Source organism: Hemitrygon akajei, chromosome 28 (genome assembly GCF_048418815.1).
Source record: "Hemitrygon akajei chromosome 28, sHemAka1.3, whole genome shotgun sequence".
NCBI lineage: Eukaryota > Metazoa > Chordata > Chondrichthyes > Myliobatiformes > Dasyatidae > Hemitrygon > Hemitrygon akajei.
Window position 1 is genome coordinate 116,082 of NC_133151.1, and position 25,010 is coordinate 141,091.

Genomic DNA, 25,010 nt, shown 5'->3' on the forward strand with positions numbered 1-25,010 from the left:
AAGTAGGATTTTAAGCTAATCTACAAAACACTGAGCATTTTGTTAAATTAAAAGAAGAATACCAAAACGTGTCAAGAATTTACTAAAAATTAAAAACTAAAATTTTGAGACAGAGAAAGTATTCATCCCCTTTGTAATTACTGCACTAAATTTCCTACTTTACCAACTCACCCAATTTGTTGGTGTAGAAAATTGGAGGATCACCTGTTTTCAATGAATTCATAAGAATAAATACCCTCTCTTTGTGAGGTCTAACAGTATGGTAGATTTTCCACAGACAAAACCAAAATGAAGAGCATTCAAGGCAGTGAGGGAAATGATAATAGAGAAGCACAAATTGGGTAAGGGTATAAGACCATCTCAAAGGCAGTGAACATACCTTGGAGCTCAGTGCAGTCCATTGTGAAAAAATATGAAGCCCCAGCCACACTGCCGAGGTCAGGTCGCCCTTTTAAACTTAGTCACCACAGGAGAATGGGACTTATAAGAGAGGTTGCTATATTGCTAACAGTTACGCTGAGTGAGCTGCAGAAGTCAGTGGCTGCAACTGAGATTATGTTATTAAGTTTATGACTCAACAATTTCGAAGGCCTTGCTCAAAGAGGGTATTTATCGAAGAGTGACAAGAAGAAGCCCTGGCTAAAAAAAACATATCCTTGCCCATAAGTACTGCAAAGTGTCACTTGGAAGATATTGTAAAAATTTAGAAGGTTTTGTGGTCAGGTGAGATTGAAGTGGAACTCCACTGTAAGCTCTGACAGCCCTCCACACTAACCTTTGTGTCATCATCAAATTTACTAACCCATCCCTCCACTTCCTCATCCAGGTCATTTATGAAAATCACGAAGAGTAGTAAATTGGATTAGACATTGGCTCAATGGGAGAAGCCAGAGAGTGGTAGTGGAGGATTGCTTCTCTGAGTGGAGGCCTGTGACTAGTGGTGTGCCACAGCGATCAGTGCTGGGTCCATTGTCATTTGTCATCTATATCAATGATCTGGACGATAATGTGGTAAATTGGATCAGCAAATTTGCTGATGATACAAAGATTGGAGGTATAGTGGACAGTGAAGAAGTTTTTCAAAGCTTGCAGAGGGATTTGGACCAGCTGGAAAAATGGGCTGAAAAATGGCAGATGGAGTTTAATACAGACAAGTGTGAGGTATTGCACTTTGGAAGGAAGAAACAAGGTAGAACATACAAGTTGTAAACATAAAGTACACTGCAGATGCTGTTGTCAAATCAACACTTACAAACAAGCTGGATGAACTCAGCAGGTCAGGCAGCATCCGTTGAAATGAGCAGTCAACATTTTGGGCCGAGACCCTTCATCAGGACTGAAGGAGGAGGGGGCAGGGGCCCTATAAAGCAGGTGGAGGGAGGGTGGAAGGTGCCAGATGAAAAACCAATCAGAGGAAAGATCAAGGGATGGGGGAGGAGATAGGCAGGAGAGGTGAAGAAGGAATGTAAGGGGAAAGCACTATGGGTAGTAGAAGAAGGCAGAATCATGAGAGAGGTGATAGGCAGCTGGAAGAGGAGGCAGAGTGAAAGTAGGATGGGGGAAAGGAGAGGGAGGGAATTACCAGAAGTTGGAGAATTCAATGTTCATACCAAGGGGCTGGAGACTACCCAGATGATATATGAGGTGTTGTTCCTTCAACCTGAGTTTGGCCTCATCATAGTAGAGGAGGCCATATATGGACATATCCGAATGGGAATGTGAAGCAGTGTTGAAGTGGGTGGCAACCGGCAGATCCTGTCTGTTATGGCGGATGGAGCAGAGGTGGTCGACGAAGCGGTCCCCCAATCTGCGTCGGGTCTCGCCGATGTAGAGGAGGCCGCACTGGGAGCACCAGATGCAATAGATTACCCCAACAGACTCACAAGTGAAGTGTTGCCTCACCTGGAAGGACTGTTTAGGGTCCTGAATGATGGTAAGAGAGGAGGTGTAGGGACAGGTGTAGCACTTACGCTTGCAGGGATAAGTGCCAAGTGGGAGATCTGTGGGGAGGGACGTGTGGACCAGGCAGTCATGGAGGGAACGATCCCTGCGAAAAGCAGAGAGGGAAAGATGTGCTGAAGGTGGTGGAAGTTTCGGAGGATAATATGCTGGATCCAGAGGCTGGTGGGGTGGTAGGTGAGGACAAGGGCAACATGGTCCCTGTTGTGGTGACGAGAGGATGGAGTGAGAGCCGAACTGCAGGAAATGGAGGAGATGCGGGTGAGGGCATCATTGATGACTGCACGATTTTTAAAGAAAGAGGACATTTGATGTGTCCTGGAACGTAAAGCCTCATCCTGGGAATAGATGTGGCAGAGACGGAGGAACTGGAAATAGGGAATAGCATTTTTACATTTGGCAGGGTGTGAAGAGGAATAATCAAGGTAGTTATGGGAGTCAGTGGGTTTATAGAAGATGTCAGTGGACAGTCTGTCTCCAGAGACGGAAACTGAGAGATCGAGAAAGGGGAGAGTAGTGTCCGAGATGGACCAAGTGAATTTGAGGGCTGGGTGAAAGTTAGGGGCAAAGTCGATGAAATTGACGAGCTCAGCATGGGTGCAGGAAGCAGTACCAAAGTAGTCGTCAGTGTAGTGAAGGAAAAAGTTGGGGAGCAGTACCAGTATAGATCTGGAGCATAGACTGTTCCACATAACCCACAAAGAGGCAGGCATAGCTGGCACCCATGCGAGTGCCCATAGCTACACCCTTGGTCTGAAGAAAGTGGGAAGATCCGAAAGAGAAGTTATTAAGTGTGAGTACCAGTTCTGCCAACCGGAGGAGTGTGGTGGTGTCAGGGAACTGGTGATGTCTATTGTCAAGAAAGTAGCGGAGGGCTTTGAGGCCTTCTTGATGGGCTCCGTCCGCTACAACAGACAGGATCTCCCAGTTGCCACCCGCTTCAACTCTGCTTCACATTCCCATTCAGATATGTCCATACATGGCCTCCTCTACTGCCATAATGAGGCCAAACTCAGGTTGGAGGAGCAACACCTCATATACCGTCTGGGTAGTCTCCAGCCCCTTGGTACGAACATCGAATTCCCCAACTTCTGGTAATTCCCTCCCTCTCTCTGCCTCCTCTTCCAGCTGCCTAATCACCTCTCTCATGATTCTGCCTTCTTCTACAACCCATAGTGCTTTCCCCTTACATTCCTCCTTCACCTCTCCTGCTTATCCCCTCCCCCACCCCTTGATCTTTCCTCTGGTTGGTTTTTCACCTGGCACATTCCACCCTCCCCCCACGTTCTTTATAGGGCCCCTGCCCCCTCCTTCAGTCCTGACGAAGGGTTTCAGCCCGAAACATTGACTGTTTATTTCAACGGATGCTGCCCGACCTGCTGAGTTCATCCAGCTTGTTAGAGCATACTAGTTAAATGGTAGGACACTGAGGAATGCAGTAGAACAGAGGGATCTGGAAATACAGATACAAAATTCCCTGAAAGTGGCGTCACAGGTAGATAGGGTAGTAAAGAGAGCTTTTGGTACATTGGCCTTTATAAATCAAAGTATTGAGTATAAGAGTTGGAATGTTAAGGTGAGGTTGTATAAGGCATTGGTGAGGCCGAATTTGGAGTATTGTTTGCAGTTTTGGTCACTGAATTACAGGAAGGATATTAATGAGGTTGAAAGAATTTACAAGGATGTTGCTGGGACTTGAGAAACTGAGTTACAGAGAAAGGTTGAATAGGTTAGGACTTTATTCCCTGAAGCGTAGAAGAATGAGGGGCGATTTGATAGAGATATTTAAAATTATGATGGGTATAGATAGAGTGAATGCAAGCAGGCTTTTTCCACTGAGGCTAGGGGAGAAAAAATACTGGAGGACATGCAGTAATGTTCTATGGTTCTAGTAAGGGTCCCTGAACAGATCCCTGATGAACTCCACTGGTGACTGACCTCCATGCAGAATATGACCCGTCTACAACCAGTCTTTGCCTTCTGTGGGCAAGCCAGGTCTGGATCCACAAAGCAATGTCCGCTTGGATCCCATGCCTCCTTACTTTCTCAATAAGCCTTGCGTGGGGTACCTTATCAAATGCCTTACTGAAATCCATATACACTACATCTACTGTTCTTCCTTCATCAATGTGTTTAGTCACATCCTCAAATTTCAAATCAGGCTCTTAAGGCACGACCTGCCTTTGACAAAGCTATGCTGACTATTCCTAATCATATTATACCTCTCCAAATGTTCATAAATCCTGCTTCTCAGGATCTTCTCCATCAGCTTACCAACCACTGAGGTAAGACTCACTGGTCTATAACTTCCTGGGCTATCTCTACTCCCCTTCTTGAATAAAGGAACAACATTCGCAACTCTCCAATCCTCCGGAACCTCTCCCGTCACCATTGATGATGCAAAGATCATCGCCAGAGGCTCAGCAATCACCTCCCTCGCCTCCCACAGTAGCCAGTCATCTGGTCCCAGCGACTTATCCAACTTGATGCTTTCCAAAAGCTCCAGCACATCCTCTTTCTTAATATCTACATGCTAAGCTTTTCAGTATGCTGAAAGTCATCACTATAATCACCAAGATCCTTTTCCGTAGTGAATACTGAAGTAAAGTATTCATTAAGTACCTCTGCTATTTCCTCCTGTTTGATACACACTTTGACTGTCACACTTGATAGGTCCTATTCTTTCATGTCTTATTCTCTTGCTCTTCACATACTTGTAGAATGCCTTGGTGTTTTCCTTAATCCTGCCCACCAAGGCCCCTTCTGACTCTCCTAATTTCCTTCTTAAGCTCCTTCCTTTTAGCCTTATAATCTTCTGGATCTCTAACATTACCTAGCTCTCTGAACCTTTTGGAAGCTTTTCTTTTCTTTTTGACTAGATTTATTACAGCCTTTGTACACCACGGTTCCTGTACCCTACCATAACTTCCCTGTCTCATTGGAACGAACCTATACAGAACTCCACACAAATTTCCCCTGTGAGTATTTGCCACATTTCTTCCATTCTTTTCCCTGAGAACATCTGTTTCCAGCTTAAGCCAAATTCCTGCCTGATAGCCTTATAATTCCCCTTACTCCAATTAAACGCTTTTCTAACTTAGTCTGTTCCTATCTCTCTCAAATGCTATTGTAAAGGAGACAGAATTATGATCACTTTCTGCAAAATGCTCTCCCAGCTGCATTTCCCAACACCAAATCAAGTACTGCACAGCCTTTCCTCTTTTAGGCTTATCTACATATTGTGTCATGAAACCTTCCTGAACACACCTAAGAAACTCCACCCCATCTAAACCCCTTGCTCTAGGGAGATGCCAGTCGATATTTGGGAAATTAAAATTTCCCATCACGTCAACTCTTATTATTACACCTTTCCAGGATCTGTTTCCCTATCTGCTCCTCGATATCTCTGTTACTAGCAGGTGGCCTATAAAAAACATCCAGTAAAGTTATTGACCTCCTCCTGTTCCTAACCTCCACCCACAGAGACTCGGTAGACTATTTCTCCATGGCGTCCACCTTTTCTGCAGCCATGACACTATTTCTGATCAACAGTGCCATACCCCCACCTCTTTTGCCTCCCTCCCTGTCCTTTCTGAAACATCTAAAACCCGGCACTTGAAGTAACCATTCGTGTCCCTGAGCCATGCAAGTCTCTGTAATGGCCATCATGTCATATCTCCAAGTACTGATCCACACTCTAAGCTCATCCGCTTTGTTCACAACACTCCTTGTGTTAAAATAGACACATCTCAAACCTTCGGTCTGAGTGCGTCCCTTCTCTATCACCTGCCTATCCTCCCTCTTACACTGTCTACAAATTTTCTCTTATTTGTGAGCCAACCTCCTCTTCCCCAGTCTCTTCAATTTGGTTCCCATCCCCCAATAATTCTAGTTTAAACCCTCCACAGTAGGCTTAACAAACCTCCCCGCCAGGATATTGGTCCCCCTGGGATTCCAGTGCAACCCGTCCTTTTTGTATAGGTCACTCCTGCCCCAAAAGAGCTTCTTATGTAAATGAATCAGAGGAGTACAGCACCCCAGTAATCTGTAACAAGCCTTATGGAGGAACTACCTACCAGCACATACCATTCTTGTTCACAGGATCACTTGGTGGCAAATGGGAGAAAATCATTCTTAGAGAAGAAAATTTGTAATTATACTAAAAATGGTGGTTGTGTCTAGCTAACTTAAGATCCACATTCCCATCAAAATCTTAACCCACCCTGCTCCAAACCAATTATCAGCAGCAGACTGTGATGTTGGTTGTGGAGATGCCTTACTTGCCAGGATGGATTCTTCACCTTGGGCTGGAATGGCATAAGAAATAAGAACATAAGAAATAGAATCAGGTCAGTTGCTCTCAGATATCTGTTGAGGAAAATCATGGCCACTGCTTTCTCAGCTGCTCCTTATTGTATATCTCAAATTCATTAATATCCACCAACCCTTTGGTACACCTCTTGTATATGCTCTGCAACTGAGGTTCCTCAACCATCGGGATGAACAATTCTGCCAATTGGATATACCCTAACTGCAAAAATTTTATGTTGCTTCTATTCTGAATAGCTGATCCCTCAGTTTTAGAAAATGACCATGGTCCAAGTCACCCCAGCCTTGCCAAATCCAATCAGAATGTCACAGCAAACTCATGCTTCATACTCAAAGGAGTATCAAGCTGAAGATGGTATCTCTGACCATATCGAGATGACATGGTCAGAAGGTGAGGTAGATAATAATTGGATATAATTTAATTAGAAAATGGGGAAAACTTCTCTTGTCTTAATCTTGTCTTCCCTTATGTTATATTAAGGGGCCACATGCAAAAGGAAACTCCCAACCATCAACATGGCCACCTGTTTCCATTCAGACATACTCCAGCCAGGGCCCAGCCATATAAGTATAGAGCCCTTTATTTGATGAATTGAGGAGAGTATTGCATACTTGAATATTATTAAAGGACCTGAATGCTCTTTGTTCTTCGTAACTTAGCTGGATTCTTTCTTTCATCCACTCATCTTCTTCATAAAAGTGCCCCTCCCCACCACCTCCTCCTCTTCCTCCCTCACCTCATATTCCCAACCACTTCTGAATGAGGCCATGCAGAATGCATGGAAGGGATGTTTGCAGTCTGCAGTCACTAATAGCCATCTGTTATCCACAGGGAGACCAGTGTGGACTTTGTCCCTCAGACACAAAAGAGCAAGATGGTGAGAGCAAGCAGGATACAGCCTACAACTCACACCCTGTAGGGCTCAAGCAGGTGAGTGCTGGTAGTCGTATCAGGGATTACACATGGTTAAGGCTGGCTGTTCCTACTTGTATGTTACATGTGTTAAAGAAATCAGATTGCATGTTTATGTTTACACATTTATTAAGGAAATCACTATTAACTAGATCTTGTGATTATAGTTAATTATTATTGAAGATGTACTTGAGAGAGCCCACAAGCAAAATCTTGGAGACTGGAAAAGCTGTGGCAGGGGCACTCCTCAGCCAGTTACATTAACCTAGCACCTGACGTTTCCAGTTTCCTTTTCTCTTTACTTCCTTACAGCAAAGGAGTTTGTGAGACCATGTTGTTTCACAGAGTAATTCCATTCCTCAGTAGCTTCTATTCTTCCCATATTCCCACCAACTGTCCTCAAATTCCACCACTGAGGGAAGATAAACATCACCCATCCCCAATACAGCTCGTCCTTGGGCTGTGGAGGGAAACGCTAGAAAAAACCCAAGGTTAGTACTGAACCCAGGACTCTGGAACAATGAGGCAGTAATCTTCCCACTTGGCCAATGTGTTGTCTTGCTGCTGTCCATTGTGGCTCTGTTGTTGTTCCCCTGTTACTCTCTCTTGTTGTGTTGCTGGTGTTCATTTTGCTGACAGCATCCACTGTTATTACTCTTGCTGCTGCTGTTGCTTTTTACAGGATCCTTGAACCATCTACCCCGAAATGTTGGGTGCCCTGTGATCCTGCTTTTACTCACTTAGATCTGACTTTGGAAGCAGGCAAAGTTATGTGCAAAGTGGCATAATGGGCACTTTAATTCTGTTGATATTCCAGAATGCAATTCAGACTTCTGTGCCCTTCTGGCCCTTTGAGCCACCCACCCCCTCACCCCAACAACCCCTATTAAACCCGATGATCCCTAACCTAATCATGGGACAATTCATAAAGATCAAGTAACCTACCCGCAGGACCCAAGGAAAACCCATGCATTTCACAAGTCACAAGCAGAGCAAATGCCAAGTCGTGATGTATCCAGAGAGAATGCTTTCTGTAGTGCATCAATTAGAACAATATAAGGGTTGATGGTGATGTGTCAAATATGGTTGGTACAGGACATGCTATTGGTGATGTTCACTCCTAGGAACTAGAAGCTTTCAACTCTCTTAACCAAGAACATATTTACTTCCCCCTTTCCCCCTTCCTGAAGTCAGTGACCTGCTCTTCTGCTTTGCTGACATTGAGGGAAAGTTTGATGTCACAACACCCATGTTACAAAGCTCTCCATCTCCTTCCTGTATTCCAAATCATTATTATTTGAAATACAGTCCACTATGCTGCTGTTGTCTGAAAATTTGTAGATGGAGTTAGAGAAGAGACTGGTCATGCAGTCGTGAGTGTACGGAGAGTAACTTAGAAACATAGGACACCTATAGCGCAATACAGGCCCTTCTGCCCACAATGCTGTGCTGAACATGTACTTACTTTAGAAATTACCTAGGAGTACCCGTAGCACTTTATTTTTCTAAGCCCCAATTTATCTAAGAGTAGAGTAGGGGCTGAAGATGCACCAGTGTTGAGAAGTTTGATCCATCTGTATTTGCGCACATGAATGGGGTTAAGGAAATAAGCTTTTGGACTTGGTGAATTGGAACAATCTTGGTAATTTGATTTCCATGTTTGCAATTACCATGGGGTTTTCTGAGGTCCATTAACATGAAGATGAGTTTTTCAGCTAACCAATGATTGACTTTGCAGAGACTGGCAATGTGCCCTGCCTTATTTTTATTTTAAAGAATAAGATTTGTAGAGATTCAGGATCTATGTATTCAACAGCTGCCAACAGACTCAGAGTTCCTTGTGCCAAGTAGGTGAGCTGGAATAGCTGGAGCTGTTGAAGGATGGACAGGAAGCTTCTGATCAATGTCACAGACTGATGAGCTTCAGATGTTCAAGTACTTACAGTTTAGAGAGGCTGGTGGTTAGTAAAGCTTTACCTTTTGTCAGGGTACATTCCAGATGGGCATGGATTCCAGGAAACATTTCCACATGTACAGAAGCCCCTGCCTGATCCATTATGTTCATCGTACATTTGCTCTGGTTCAGTCTAAACAGTTATATCTTCATGAATGTATTGGGGAATGAATGATTGTACGAGTACAGAGAGCAGGTTCCAGTCCACTTCTGTGGGTAGCTTCCTGCTGTGCTATGTGTAAGCAATACTTTGAACTTTCAAAGCTCATCATTGTTTCACTGGAAGCTATTTGAAGGCTGGTTCTTACTTACAACAAGGGTGTGAGTGAGAAAAGGAACCAAGGTGACCAAATTAGGTGAAGTTGGTAAAAAGCGTTCTCTAGCACCACACAAAAAATGCTGGAGGAACTCAGCAAGTCAGGAAGCATCTGTGGAAGAAAATGAGAGATTGATGTTTTTAGGACTTCATCTGATTAAAGGTCTTGGCCTGAAAAGTCAATTTTATTTCTTTTATCCATGTGCTTATCTAATAGTTTCTTAAGTGCCCCTAATGCATCTGCCTTTACCAGCACCACTGGCAGGATAGTCCTGCACCAGATGCTGTCGAGACCTGCTAAGTTCCTCCACTATTTTGTTTGTGGGAGACAGAGGTTAGATAGAGGGTGGAGACTTAAGGGGAGCAGGAACACCGAGCTGACTGACCACTCTCTGTGTGAAAAAAACCTTAACCTCTGGCATCATCCCTATACTTCCCTCCAATCATGTTCAATTATGCCCCATTATATTAGTCGTTTCCTCCTTGGGAAAAAGTTTCTGGCTATCCATTCTATCTATGCCTTGATCATCTTGTAGACTTCCATCGAGTTACCTCTCACTCATATTCATCTCAAAGAAAAAGGCTGTAGCTCACTTAACCTATCTTCATCAAACAAGCTCTTTAATACAAGGTCATCTTGGTAAATATCTGCATCCTCTATGAAGCTTCCACATCTTTCCTATAAATGAGGTGACTAGAAATTCAGATTCAGATTCAGTTTATTGTCATTTATAAACCACAAATACAATGCAGTTAAAAAATGAGACAACGTTTTCCAGAATGATATCACGAAAAAGCACAAAACAGACCACACAAGAAAAACCACATAACATTTGGTAATCCCCAATCCAGAGTCCGGAGAGGTTGCTGCGTATCGATATCGCGCTACCGTCTTAGCACTTTCCCTGGAAAGGAACTACAAACCCATCAGACAAAACTAAAGCTACAAGACCTACACAAAACCACATAGATTACATATAGTTATAGTTAACATATAGTTTCAACAATGCAGACAATACCATAATTGATAAAAGACTAACTGACAAAGACCACATAATTATAACACATAGTTTCAACAGTGTAAAGCAATACCGTAATCTGATAAAGAGCAGTCCATGGCACGGTTTAAAAGGAAGTCTCAAAGTCCAGACAGCCCATCATCTCACGCAGACGGTAGAAGGAAGAAAAACTCTTCCTGCCATGTGTGTCAGCGCCGCAGCTTGCCGATACAGCACTCTGGGGGCCCCGACGACAGCCAACTCTGAGTCCGTCCGAAAACTTCAAGCCTCCGACCAGCCCTCTGACACCGAGCACCATCTCTGCCGAGCGTTTCGACCCCAGCACTGGCCGCCGAGCAGCAGGCAAAGCCGAGGATTCGGGGTCTTCCTCCCGGAGATTTTTCCGATCGCACAGTAGCAGCGGCAGCGAAACAGGCATTTCAGAAGTTTCACCAGATGTTCCTCCGTGCTTCACCCATCCGTCTCCATCAAATCAGGATCGTACACGGCATCCTACTTGACAGATTACAGATATTCATTCCAAAGTGGCCGCAGCGCGCTGTCGCGCCGCCATCTTGCAAGGGCTCTCTATAGACACAATATTTCAAATGTGGTCTACCAGTCTTCTATAGAGCTACAACAATACACTGACCAATGATGGCCACCACACTATATGCCTTCTTAACCACTTGTGTGGCAATTTTGAGAGTTCTTTGGATGTGAACCCAAGATATCTCTGTTCCTCCACACTGCTCTGATCTGTAGTTCCGAGGTCAAGGGTGGATATGTAACAAGAGCAAGGGAGGGTCAGAGCCTGAGGGGTGGGATTGAGGTCTCAGATGCTTGTTCAAAGAGTCAGACTGTTTGGAGGGAGTGTGGGACACCTGTTCAGTGTTCAGGTTACCGTCATGAGGTCAGTCAGCTTCCACAGAACTATCAGATTGCAGAGGATGGAAGCAAACTATTCAACTCAGTCAGTTAGCTCGGTGTTCCTGCTCCCCTTGAGTCTCCACCCTCTATCTAACCTCTGTCTCCCACAAACAAAATAGTGGAGGAACTCAGCAGGTCTCGACAGCATCAGATTTCCTTGTGTAGGAGAATTTAAGTATTAGATGGAAGAGTTGTTCAGTTAATCTGGAACAGCCTGTCAGGTTACTGGCCAGAGGTGCAATGGGAAAGGCATGGGCACCAGCTGAGCAGATACTTGAAGTGTCCAACCCATAGTGTGTTTTGCAGAGGACTGGAAGGAGGGGCGGAGCTGTGCGGGGAAATATCAGACCTTGAGCATCTGCTGTGACAATGGAGACACACAAAGGGAGAATTTTGTACACAACAAAATGTGGAAAACTGTAAGAGTTGTAGAAGGGGACAGGTAGGGAATGATCAAACCAGCAAAAAGATTTAAGCAAGTATCTGAATTTTAAATGTGTGGTGCTGCAGTCCCAGTACTCCAGGGGGTGGATGAATGGGAAACTAGCAGCAGTTCAAAGGGGGTGCAAGGAACAAGGCTATTGGAAGAGTTTCAGCATAATACAGGTCTCCATAGCAGAGATATGAGAGATGAACAAAAAGATTCGAATGTAGATTTATTATCAAAGTATGTATGAAGTATACAACCATGAGATTCGTCTTCCCACAGGCAGCCATAAAACAAAGAAAACCATGAAATCACTTAAAAGAAAGATATATAACATATAACAATCACAGCACGGAAACAGGCCATTCTGGCCCTCCTAGTCCGTGCCGAACTCAATCTCTCCTAGTCCCACCTACCCGCACTCAGCCCATAACCCTCCACTCCTTTCCTGTCCATATACCTATCTAATTTTACCTTAAATGACACAACTGAACTGGCCTCTACTACTTCTACAGGAAGCTCATTCCACACAGCTATCACTCTCTGAGTAAAGAAGTACCCCCTCGTGTTACCCTTAAACTTTTGCCCCCTAACTCTCAAATCATGTCCTCTCATTTGAATCTCCCCTACTCTCAATGGAAACAGCCTATTAACGTCAACTCTACCTATCCCTCTCAACATTTTAAATACCTCGATATTCAAACATCAAACATCACCCACCAATGCACAAAAAAAATTACGCGAACAGCAAAAAGAAACAAGTGAAAGACACAAAATCTAAAAAAAAACGCAACCCACATCGAAAGAGTTCGGGCATATTCAGTTCAATCTAGTGCTGTGCCATCCGTTATCTGTAGCCACCCTGATCAAAATCACATAAAATAACAAGAAACAAAAAAAAAGGAGCCACCAGAAACACATCGTAACATGAACTCGGGTTCAATCCACAAAGTGTGTCAATTAAACCTTGCCCAAGACCCAGGACTCCAGCACCACCCTCCGACAGCATCAAGGGAAAGAGAAAGACCATTCAAATGTTGGGACCTTTGGCTGGGAGCAGCGAGTGAGAGGGAGAGAAGGACTGTCACACACAGAAACTTTCCTCCGGCCATCCCAAGCAAGAGGCTGGTGGACGATGATGAACACCCAATCACATTCCATTTTCACCTCACGATTTCAGTCTTCCTTGTTTTAATTGGCAAGATCATTGAGAAATGGAGTTGATCAGTCAATCATGAGCTCAAATCCTGTCTCCGGGCTTCTTGGTCTCGAGGCTGCACGCTTTACTGGAAAGCTCACTTAACCCTGAGATATCAGCTGACTGTCAGGGCGCTGGAGCAGCGATCCAATTGCAGACCCAGTACTGTGCACACAGTGATATTAATTGAGTGACAAATCCTGAGGTGCAAGCAGAGATCAAAACATTCAGAGAAATCAAAAAACTAGAGTCAATATTCAGACAGGCAGAGTTCAGATATTAATGCTGAAAAGGCACAGGAAAACTCACTGGCACAATCTGGCAACAAATAAGTGAAAACACAGGACTGAAATACACTGAGCAATAAACAGAGAGGCAGATGATAGGTGGAGCACAATGAGACAGAAGTGGCAGCAAAACAGGTAATAATGAGAAGCAGACGAGAGACCAAGTACTCAGTAATACAGGGGCTGGAGTAGAGCAAGAGTGGGGACAGGAGCACATGGCAATACAAAACCACAGCTAGGGGGAAAACACACAAAAAGACAGTTCAACTGGAGATACTGACAGTACTCCCTCCCCCTTCTGTGGATGCCTCCTGGTGTCACAGCAGGTAGAGCTAGGTGCTGGTGATGAAAGTCTCTGATGAGAGAAAGCTTCAGGATGTTACAGGCAGGGACCCAGCACTTCTCCTCAGGACCGTAGCCCTCCCAGTCCACAAGGTACTGGAGGCCACAGCCCTGGCGAAAAACATCCAGCAGTCAACGCACTGTGAAGACCTCTGACCCATTGATGAGCTGTGGGGCAGGGGGGTTTGGGGACAGGACATAGGGGGTGGCTCATGAAAGGCTTGATGTGGGACACATGGAAGGTGGGATGAATGCAGCAGAGAGTGGAGGGGAGCTTGAGATGGACGACATGATGAAGATGACTTTACCAATGGGAAATGGGCTGATGAAGTGAGGGGCAAGCTTGCAGGAATCCACCTTTAGGGGCAAGTCTCGGGTTGAAAGCCACACACGCTGTGTCTAGCAGTAATGTGGGGCCTTGGAGCAATGGTGGTCAGCTTGACGCTTGAACCTCGCAGAGGCTCAGAGAAGGGCAGAGTGAGTGTGCCTCCACATCCGCTGACAATGGCGGATGAATGCCTCAGCAGATGGAATGCCAACCTCTTCCTGGGCAGGAGACAGTGGAGGTGGTAGCCAAGGCAGCACTCAAAAGGGGACAGACCAGTGGATGAGGATGGATGAGAATTTATGGCGTTCTTGGCTCAGGGTAACTGCCAACTCAACGCAGAGGGTTTCTGGGAGACCAGACACTGCAATATTGTCTCTAGCTGTTGGTTGGCCCGCTCGGTCTAGCCATTGGTCTGTGGGTAGAATCCTGAAGACAGACTCACGGAGGCACCCAGAAGATTACAGAATGCTCTCCAGAAGCTGGTTGTGAATTGAGAGCCCCTGTCTGACACAAAATCTACAGGTAAACTATGTAATTTAAAAACATACAGTACTAGTAATTTGGCTGTTTCTTTGGCAGAGGGGAGTTCAGGTAAAGGAATGAAGTGTACAGACTTGGAGAAACGATCAACTACTGTGAGAATGGTGGTGTTACCATCTGATGGGGGAAGACCGGTGACAAAATCTAGGGCAATGTGGGACCAGGGTCTCTTAGGGATAGACAGGGGTTGTAACAGACCAGTGGGCGACCGGTTAGAGTTCTTGCCTTGAGCACAGACCGAGCAGGCTGAGACAAAGTTGTGGATGTCATCTCCCATGGAGGGCCACCAGAACCACCGACTGATGAAGGCCTGAGTACGCTTGGTTCCATAGTGACAGGATAACCGGGAAGAATGACCCCACTGCAATACCTGTGAGCAGACAGAGCTGGGAACATGAACATGGTTAGTGGGGTTTGACTAGGGGCTGCCTCGCTCTGTTGAGTAGCTTGAACCATAGATTCAATGTCCCATTGTGCTGCACCCACAAGACAGTGAGCAGGGAGGATGACATCGGGCACCTCAGGGGTCTAAAAGGAAGGAAATCTTCAGGAGAGGGCATCAGGTTTTCGATCCTTGGATCTATGGTGGAAGGACAGTAAAACTGAATATTGAAAAAAAACAGGGACCAATGAGCTTGATGGAAGTTGAGACGCTTGGCCGTACGGATATATTCCAGATTCTTGTGATCAGTCCCAGACTAAGAATGGCACCTTTACTCCCTCCAGCCAATGCCTCCACTCCTCTAGAGCTAGTTTCACAGCCAGCAGCTCCCGGTTTCCGACATTGTAATTCCTCTCCATGGGAGTGAGGCGTTGAGAGAAGGCGGCGCAGGGGTGTAACTTATCATCCTTGGCCAAGCGCTGAGAGAGAACAGCTCCTACACCAATGACAGAGGCATCCACCTCCACAATGAATTGCCGGTCAGTGTCGGGTTGAATCAGGATGGGGGCAGATGTGAAACATTCCTTCAGGTCAGAGAATGCTTTTTCAGCAGCAGGGGACCAAAGAATCTGACAGCCGATGAGTTAAGAACAGTGAGTGGTACGGCCAGTGTACTGTAATTTCTGATGAAGCAGCGATAGAAGTTAGCAAAGCCCAAGAAGCGTTGCAACTCCCGACGAGTCGAGGGTTCGGGCCATTTGACCACTGCCTTGACCTTCTGTTGATCCATCTGAATGGAACCGCCTGAAATTACATACCCCAGGAAGGTGACTGTATTGTGATGAAACTCATTTCTCAGCCTTCACAAAAAGCTGGTTCTCCAGAAGGTGCTGGAGAACTCTGCAGACATGACCTGTCTGTACAGCAAGGGACTTAGAAAAAAATCAAAATGTCATCGAAATACACAAAAACAAGTTGGTTCAGCATGTTTCTGAGAACATCATTTACCAGGGCTTGGAAGATGGCGGGGGCATTGGTGAGACCAAATGGTATGACCAGATACTCATAATGGCCTGAGGTGGTGTTGAAGGTCGTCTTCCACTCGTCCCCTTCACAGATGCGGACAAGATGGCAGGTGTTACAGAGATCAAGCTTGGTGAAAACTGAGGCTCCTTGTAGTAATTCAGATTCCGAGGTCATGAGCGGAAGAGGGTAATGGTTCTTAACAGTGACTTCATTCAGTTCGCAGTAATCAATGTCTTGTCCATACTGCACCAACTGCCACCACTGGGCTATAATGCATGGACACAAGGAGCCGTCCTTCTTTTCAATAAAGAAAAAACCAGCCCCAGCAGGGAGGAAGATGGCCAGATGATGCCTGCAATCAGGGACTCTTGAATGTACTTACTCATGTCTTCAGTTTCAGGTACGAACAAAGAATACAGGCAGCCCCTTGGGGGAGATGTGCCAGGCAAGAGCTCAATGGCACAATCATATGGACAATGAGGCGGCAGGGAAGTGGCCCGAGACTTGCTGAACACAGCCTTGAGGTCCATGTATACAGGAGGGATGACACTAAGGTCTGGAAATTCCTCGGGGGGGATCAAAGCTTGGAGACAAGGGGATTTGAGCTTGGTGGAGGCAGTAGGAATGACAGAATGGGCTCCAGCCTAAAATCTTGTAACTGAGCCAGTCAATGTGGCGGTTGTGTTTAACTAACCAGGGATGGTCCAGGACGTTGGGAGCTTGAGGAGAGTCAATAACATAAAGGGTTAACTTCACAATGGTTGCCAGATAAACTGAGACTCACCGGGGCCATGACATGGGTGATGTTAGCCAGTCTCTGACTGTTCAAGGCGTTGGCTACCAATGTTGACTGGAGAGCAGATGTAGGTAATCCCTATTGGGTAGCCAACCCTAACCCCTCCACACCAGAATCGACCAAGACAGAGACTGCTCACCATTGGATGCCCCACTCCAGAGAAGCAGGTATGAGAGTGAGGGGCATCGAAGAGGGCTCCTCGTCCTACTGGTGAGCGATTGGCTTTTACTGGGCAGGCAGAGATGAAGTGGCCTGCTTGGCCACAGTGCGGACAGGAGTGGGTGCTGATTCTCATTTGTGTTTCAGTCAGCGTCAGGCGGGTACAGTCAACCTTCATAGCTTTGGGCTCTGGAATGGGAATTGTAGATAGGGGCAAATGGCAGGGCAATGTAAACTGACAAGGAGCTTGGAACTCACCCAGTGCCCCCAGGGACCCTCTGGAAACCCTCCCTCTGCAGCTCTGCTGAAGGCGAACATCAATATGATTGGCCAAATTCACCAGGGCTTCAAAGGTGACAGGAAGGTCCTGGGTGACCAGCTCATCTTTGATGTCTTCGGAGAGGCCATTGAGGAAGGTGTCGTACTGTGTCTCCGAGATCTAGCCACTGGAGCTGGCTAGGGTCTGGAACTCTATGGTGTAATCTGACACAGATCTGCACCCCGGTGCATGTGCAGCGTTTCACGGGCAGCCTCTTTCCATTGTTTGGAGCCATTAAACACTTTTCTCATTTCCTCAGAAAATAACTGAAAACTAATGCAGAAAGGTGAGCCTGCCTCCCAGACAGCTGTTCCTCATTCTCTCACCCGACCGGACAGTTGGGTGATGACGTAGGCTACCTTGGCTCAATCAGTCAGAAATGTTGTAGGTTGCAATTCAAAAATGAGGGTGCACTGGGAAAGAAAAGAGCAGCAGGTACTCTGGGCTCAACTGAGTACTTTTCTGGAGGAGACAGACGGGGCTCTTAGGCGAGAGGAACATGTGAGGACGCGGAGGACAGGGCGGAAGATGCAGTTGCAGAATGTTGATGGGCACTCTGGGACAGCTAGAGTGACTGAGTCTGGGCCACAAGATCAGATACATTGGCAGAAAGTGACTCCACTGCCCTGAACATGGAGTCCAGCTGGTTCTGGAGTCTCCCCAGCATCACTCCCTGTTGTTCCAGGACAGCTCTCAGGCAACCAGGGTCTGCTGGATCCATTCTGGCCAGATTGTAATGTCAGGACACTGGAGCAGGGATCCAATCACAGACCCAGTACTGTGCACACAGTGATATTAATTGAGTAACAAATCCCGAGGTGCAAACAAAATCATCATCAAAGTTCAGGCAGAGATCAAAACATCCAGAGAAACCCAAAAACCAGAATCAGGAAACAGGCAGAGTCAATATTTGGACAGACAAGAGTTCAGGTACAAATGCTGGAAAGGCTCAGAACAACTAACTGGCACAATCTGGCAATAAACAGGTGAAAACACAGGACTGAAATACACTGAGCAATAAACAGAGAGGCAGATGATAGGTGGAGCACAATGAGACACAGTGGCAGCAATGCAGGTAATAATGAGAAGTAGATGAGAGACCAAGTACTCAGTAATACAGGGGCTGGAGTAGAGCAGGAGCGGGGCTGGAACATGGCAATACAAAACCACAGACTGATGGCTGGGGGAAAACACACAAAAAGACGAAGTTCAACTGGAGGTACTGGCAATAAACAGAAAGAATGTGGAGATAGAAGCTTTGTTCAAGGTCAGATAAAAGTTAAGCCAGTGGTCAGGCCATTTCCAACTGAGAGAGTGAGTGCTTAGATGGACAAGGAGTGGGAGGCAAGGTCTGTAATATGAGAGGATTGAGTTTGTGGCAGGTAAAGGGGCCGTGGCTTCAAGTTCTGTGCTGATGATACAACCATTGTTGGTAGAATCTCAGATGGAGACAAAAGGGTGTACAGGAGTGAAATAATCCAGCCATACGACTGGGGTCACACCAACAGCCTTGTACTCAACATCAGTAAGTTGAAAGTGCTGATCGTGAACTTCAGGAAGGGTAAGACGAGAGAACACGAACCAATCCTCATAGATGGAACAAAAGTGGAGAGAGTGAGCAGTTTTCAGTTCCTGGGTGTCAAGATCTTTGTTCCCATCATATCAATGTAGCTATAAAGAAGGCAAGACAGCAGCTATATTTTATTAAAAGTTTGAAGAGATTTAGTTTGTCGCCTAAAACACTGAGGCTTCTATAGATAACAACACACACAAAATGCTGGCAGAACACAGCAGGCCAGGCAGCATCTATAAGGAGGAGCACTGTTGACGTTTCAGGCCGAGACTTCGTTAGTCCTGACGAAGGGTCTCGGCCTGAAACATCGACAGTGCTTCCTCTTATAGATGCTGCCTAGCCTGCTGTGTTCTGCCAGCATTTTGTGTGTGTTATTTGAATTTCCAGCATCTGCAGATTTCCTCATGTAAGCTTCTGTAGATGTACTGTGTGCTGTGCTGTCTCAGTGACTGCACAAAACCAAAAGAAGCTACAGAATGTTGTAAAATACTCAGCTCCATCTTGGGTTCTAGCCACTGTGGTATCCAAGATATCTTCAAGGAGTGGTGCCTCAGAAAGGCACTGCCCATTATTAAGGACCTGTATCACCTATGGCATGCTCTTTTCTCATTGTTACCATCGGGAAGAAGGTACAGAAGCCTGAAGGCAACACAGCAATTCAGGAATAGTTTCTTCCCTTCTGCCATCCAATTCCTAAATGGGCATTGAATCCATGAATACTACCTCACTTTTTTTTCTATATTTTATTTCTGTTTTTTTGCACTAATTTTAATCTATTTAATATACTTAGGTAATTGATTTACTTATTTTTTCTTTCTATATTATCACGTAGTGCATTCTACTGATGCTAAGTTAACAAATTTCATGACACATGCTGGTGATAATAAACCTGATTCTGATTCTGAAAAATTATAGCTCTTTGGAACACCCTCCTGGAATTTCTAGTGACTGTCTTACAGGAATGGTTCTAATTATGGCCTATACCACAGAAACATTTGAATAAACCATCATAATGTCACAGAGTTGTCAGGGGTAAGTTTTTTACGTAGAGAGTGGTGAGTGTGTGGAATGGGCTGCCTGCGACAGTGGTGGAGGGGGATACGATAGGGTCTTTTAAGAGACTCCTGGAGAGGTACATGGAGCTCAGAAAAATAAAGGGCTATGGGTAACCCTAGGTAATTTCTAAGGTAACAACATGTTCTGCACAGCTTTGGGGGCTGAAAGGCCTGCATTGTTCTGTAGGTTTTCCATGTTTCTAACACTCTGGGACTAACATGAGTTTGAACAAGATATGTCCTACCTGAGAGAGGAAGAAGTTTCTTCTTGGGTGATGAACTCCAGTCATGGCTCCTTGTATACACACCCTTTTAAACAGATTAAAAGCATTGATGGCAAATATTCTGATTTCCAAAACCTGTTTATAAATTTGGCAGTAAGAAGGCACTAATGAAATCGGGGAATCTTCAATGGCAAGGATACTGAGTACAAAAAAAGCAAGTTGGAGCTGGAAATGTTCCCAAAGCTGTTATTTTTAGCTGCTCTGGAGAGATGTTATAGTACAGTCTTAAGTGAGTTTGACTTGGCTGGATATACATGATGTAAAGGTATCTGTAACACCAACCATTTTCCTTTTACTTATATACCACTATTTTTATTCAAGTTTAGTTGAAACCTGATCCAAGTAAAATCCCAGTGAGAAACTCCTAGCTCTCATAAATCCTCAAGTTGCTTCATCAGCATCAGCTTGATGCTGAGCCTTGTGTCTTCAGAATTTTTTGATTTAGACTTTATCAGGTAAATCTGCACTATAAAATCCTAAGTATATTAATTCATATCATACCAAGTATATTTTTTTCATTCATTGAAATATCTTCCCCACCCTGTCAGAAGGAGGGCAACTTCCTGAGGTCAGATCTCTACGACTGTCATATCTGTTGCTCTTCAGTGTCCCTTCCTCTTTCTTACTCATTAGGAAGTCCACCTTAATTGGAAGCTAGTTGGATATCAGAGTTTGATGTGTTGGGTAGAGTGAGATCAAACCCAATGCTTTGCCTTGGAATTTTCAGGGATAATATGTACCACAAGTTCGTGGTGGAATTTCTAGAGGGGAGAAGTTTTCGGCCTTTACCCAAATATTTTATGATGAGCAAATAATTACCTAGGCTTACCCATAGCCCTCTATTTTTCTAAGCTCCATGTACCTATCCAAGAGTCCCTTAAAAGACCCTATCGTATCCGCCTCCACCACCATTGCCAACAGCCCATTCCACGCACACACCACTCCGCGTGAAAAAACTTATCCCTGACATCTCCTCTGTACCTACTTCCAATCACCGTAAAACTGTGCCCTCTCATACTAGCCATTTTATCCTTGGGAAAAAGCCTCTGACTATCCACATGACAAATGCCTCCCATCATCTTATACCCCTCTATCAGGTCACCTCTCATCCTCCGTCACTCCAAGTAGAAAAGACCAAGTTCACTCAACCTATTCTCATTAAGGCATGCTCCTCAATCCAGACAACATCCTTGTAAATCTCCTCTGCACCCTTTCTATGTTTTCCACATCCTTCCTGTAGTGAGGTGACCAGAACTAAGCACAGTACTTCAAGTGGGGTCTGACCAGGTTCCTATATAGCTGTAACATTACCTCTCTGCTCTTGAACTCAATTCCACAGTTGATGAAGGCCAATATACCGTATGCCTTCTTAACCACACAGTCGACCTGTGCAGCGGCTTTGAATGTCCTAAAGATTGCCGTTAACATATGTGAAATGCATACACCAGCCAAAACTAAGGAGGAACATGGTCCAAAGAAACATAAAGCACACAGCTTTCCCGTGTCCCTAATCTTGAGCAAGTTGTACAAACTCAGGCTGTAGGAGCGACACCTCATATTCCATCTAACCCAATGGCATGAACATGGATTTCTCTAACTTTTGGTAATTTCTCCCCCTCACCCTTCTCTCTTTTTTTCTGGCTCCCCACTTACCCATTTCCTTCTCACCTGCCCATCACCTCCCCCTAGTCCCCTCTTCAATCTCTTTCTTCATGGTCACTGACTTCTCCTATTTGATTCCTTCTTGTTTGGCCCTTTACCTTTCCCACTTATCACCTCCCAGCTTCTTTCTTCATCTTCTATTCCTGTCACACATCTATTTCCCCTTCACTTAATTTCATATAACCATATAACAATCACAGCACGGAAACAGGCCATGTCGGCCTTTCTAGTCCATGCTGAACACTTACTCTCACCTAGTCCCACTGACCTGCACTCAGCCCATAACCCTCCATTCCTTTCCTGTCCATATACCTATCCAATTTTACTTTGAATGACAATATCAAACCTGCTTCTACCACTTCTACTGGAAGCTCGTTCCACACAGCTACCACTCTCTGAGTGAAGAAATTCCCCCTCGTGTTACCCCTAAACTTTTGCCTCCTAACTCTCAACTCATGTCCTCTTGTTTGAATCTCCCCTACTCAATGGAAAAAGCCTATCCACATCAACTCAATCTATCCCCCTCATAATTTTAAATACCTCTATCAAGTCCCCCCTCAACCTTCTACGCTACAAAGAGTAAAGACCTACCGTAATTTGTTCAGCCTTTCTCTGAAACCCAGGTAACATTCGAGTAAATCTCCTCTGTACTCTAATTTGTTGACATCTTTCCTATAATTCGGTGACTGGAACTGTACACAATACTCCAAATTTGGCCTCACCAATGCCTTGTACAATTTCAACATCACATCCCAACTCAATGCTCTGATTTATAAAGGCCAGCATACCTAAAATTTTCTTCACCACCCAATCCACATGAGATTCCACCTTCAGGAAACTATGCACCATTATTCCTAGATCACTCTGTTCTACTGCATTCCTCAATGTCCTACCATTTACCATGTATGTCCTATTTGGATTATTCCTACCAAAATGTAGCACCTCACACTTATCAGCATTAAACTCCATCTGCCATCGCTCAGCCCACTCTTCTAACCGGCCTAAATCTCTCTGCAAGCTTTGAAAATCTACTTCATTATCCACAACGCCACCTATCTTAGTATCATCTGTCTGCTTACTAATCCAATTTACCACCCCATCATCCAGTTAATTAATGTATATGACAAACAACACTGGACCCAGTACAGATCCCTGAGGCACACCACTAGTCACCGGCCTCCAACCTGACAAATAGTTATCCATCACTGCTCTCTGGCATCTCCCATCCAGCCACTGTTGAATCCATTTTACTACTTCAATATTAATACCTAATGATTGAACCTTCCTAACAAACCCGTATGCAACCTTGTCATAGGCCTTACTGAAGTCCGTATAGACAACATCCACTGCTTTACCCTCGTCAACTTCCCTCGTAACCTCTTCAAAAAATTCAGTAAGATTTGTCAAACATGACCTTCCACGCACAAATCCATGTTGACTGCAAAAAAGGAGAGGGAACTTATAGAAGCACATAAAATTATGGATGGGATAGACAAGTTAGAGGCTGGAAAGTTGTTTCCACTGGTAAGTGAGTCTAGATAGCCTCAGGATTTAGGATGGAGATAAGACTTCCCAGAAAGTAATAAATCTGTGGAATTCTTTACCCAGGGACGCACTCAATAAATATACATAATTCAAAGTTCAAAGTAAATTTATTATTGAAGACAATGTATGTCACTACAGCCCTAACATTCATTTTCTTGTAGACTCAATAAGTCCATAATAGAATAATAACTATAAAAGAATCAGCGAAACACCACACCAATTTAGGCATTCAACTAGATAACAAACTGTGCAAATACAAAAAGAATGAAACAATAAATAAATAAATAATAAATATGAAAAACATGAGATGAAGAGTCCTTGAAAGTGAGTCCATAGGTTGTGGGAACATTTCAATGAAGGGGCGTGAAGTTGATTGAAGTCATCTAAGAGTCTGATGGTTAAGAGGTAATAACTGTTTCCGAACCTGGTGATATGAGCCCTGAAGCTCCTGTGTCTTCTTCCTGATGGCAGCAGTGAGAAGAGAGTATGGCCTGGGTGGTGGGGACCCTGATATTGGTTACTGCTTTCCTGTGACAGTGCTTTGTTTAAATGTGCTCAATGGTGGGGATGGCTTTACCCATGAGGGACTGGGCCATACCCACTACTTTTTGGAGGATTTTCCATTCAAGGGCACTGGTGTTTCCATGCCAGACTGTGATGCAGCCAGTCAATATACTCTGCAATATACATCTATAGAAGTTGTCAAAGTTTTAGATGTCATGCCAAATCTTTGCGAACTCCTAAGGAAGTAGAGTCACTGCTGTATTTTCTTCATAACTGCACTTACGTGTGAGGCCCAGGACAGGTCCTCTGAAATTATAACACTGAGGAATTTAAAGTTGCTGAGCCTCTCCAACTCTGATCTCCAATGAGGACTGCCTCATGGGCCTCTTGTTTCCTCTGCCTGAAGTCAATAATCATCTCCTTGGTCTTGCTGACATTGAGTAAGATGTTGTTGTTATGACACCTCTCAACCAGATTTTCATTTTCACTCTTATATGTTAATTTGTCACTACCCTTGATAACATAAATATGGCACTGGAGTTGTGCTTGGCCTCATCATCTTAAGTATAAAGCGGGTAGAGCAGGGGGCTGAGCATACAGCTTTGTGGTGCACCTGTGCTGATGGACATTGTGAAGGAGACATTGTTGCCAATTCGATCTAACTAGGGTCTTCAATTGAGGAAATTGAGGATCTAATTGCACAAGAAGGTATTGAGGCCAAAGTCTTGAAGATTAGTTTTGAGGAGATGATGGTATTGAATGCTGAGCTGTAGTTGACAAAGAGCATCCTGATGTATACATCTTTACTGTCCAGATGTTCGGGGTTGAGTGAAGAGCTAATGAGATGGCATCTGCTGTGGACCCATTCCTCCAGTAGGCAAATTAATGTGGATCCAAGTTCCTTCTCAGGCACGAGTTTACGAGGGGTAATTGATAAGTCCGTGGCCTAAGGTAGAAGGAGTCAATTTTAGAAAACCTAGCACATTTATTTTCAACATAGTCCCCTCCTACATTTACACACTTAGTCCAGCGGTTGCGGAGTATACGGATCTTGGACCTCCAGACAGTGTCCGCTGCATGGGTGATTGATAAGTTCGTGGCCTAAGGTAGAAGGAGATGAGTTATATAGATCTTGTTACATGCACATGCAGTTCAACTCTTTGAGTGCAAAAAGTTTGAAGTTA

The 25,010-nt window shown here is 44.8% G+C and overlaps 1 protein-coding gene across 6 annotated transcripts in view; it reads left to right on the forward strand.

Moving 5' to 3' along the window:
* The window catches only part of LOC140717613 (uncharacterized), a 344,930-nt gene that overhangs the window by 114,729 nt on the left and 205,191 nt on the right, over nucleotides 1-25,010 (forward strand). For all 6 annotated transcript variants that reach the window (XM_073031183.1, XM_073031184.1, XM_073031186.1 and 3 more), the window contains one exon: nucleotides 7,121-7,219. In XM_073031183.1, coding sequence (XP_072887284.1) covers nucleotides 7,121-7,219 — 99 coding nt within the window. The remainder of the gene's footprint in view (nucleotides 1-7,120; nucleotides 7,220-25,010) is intronic.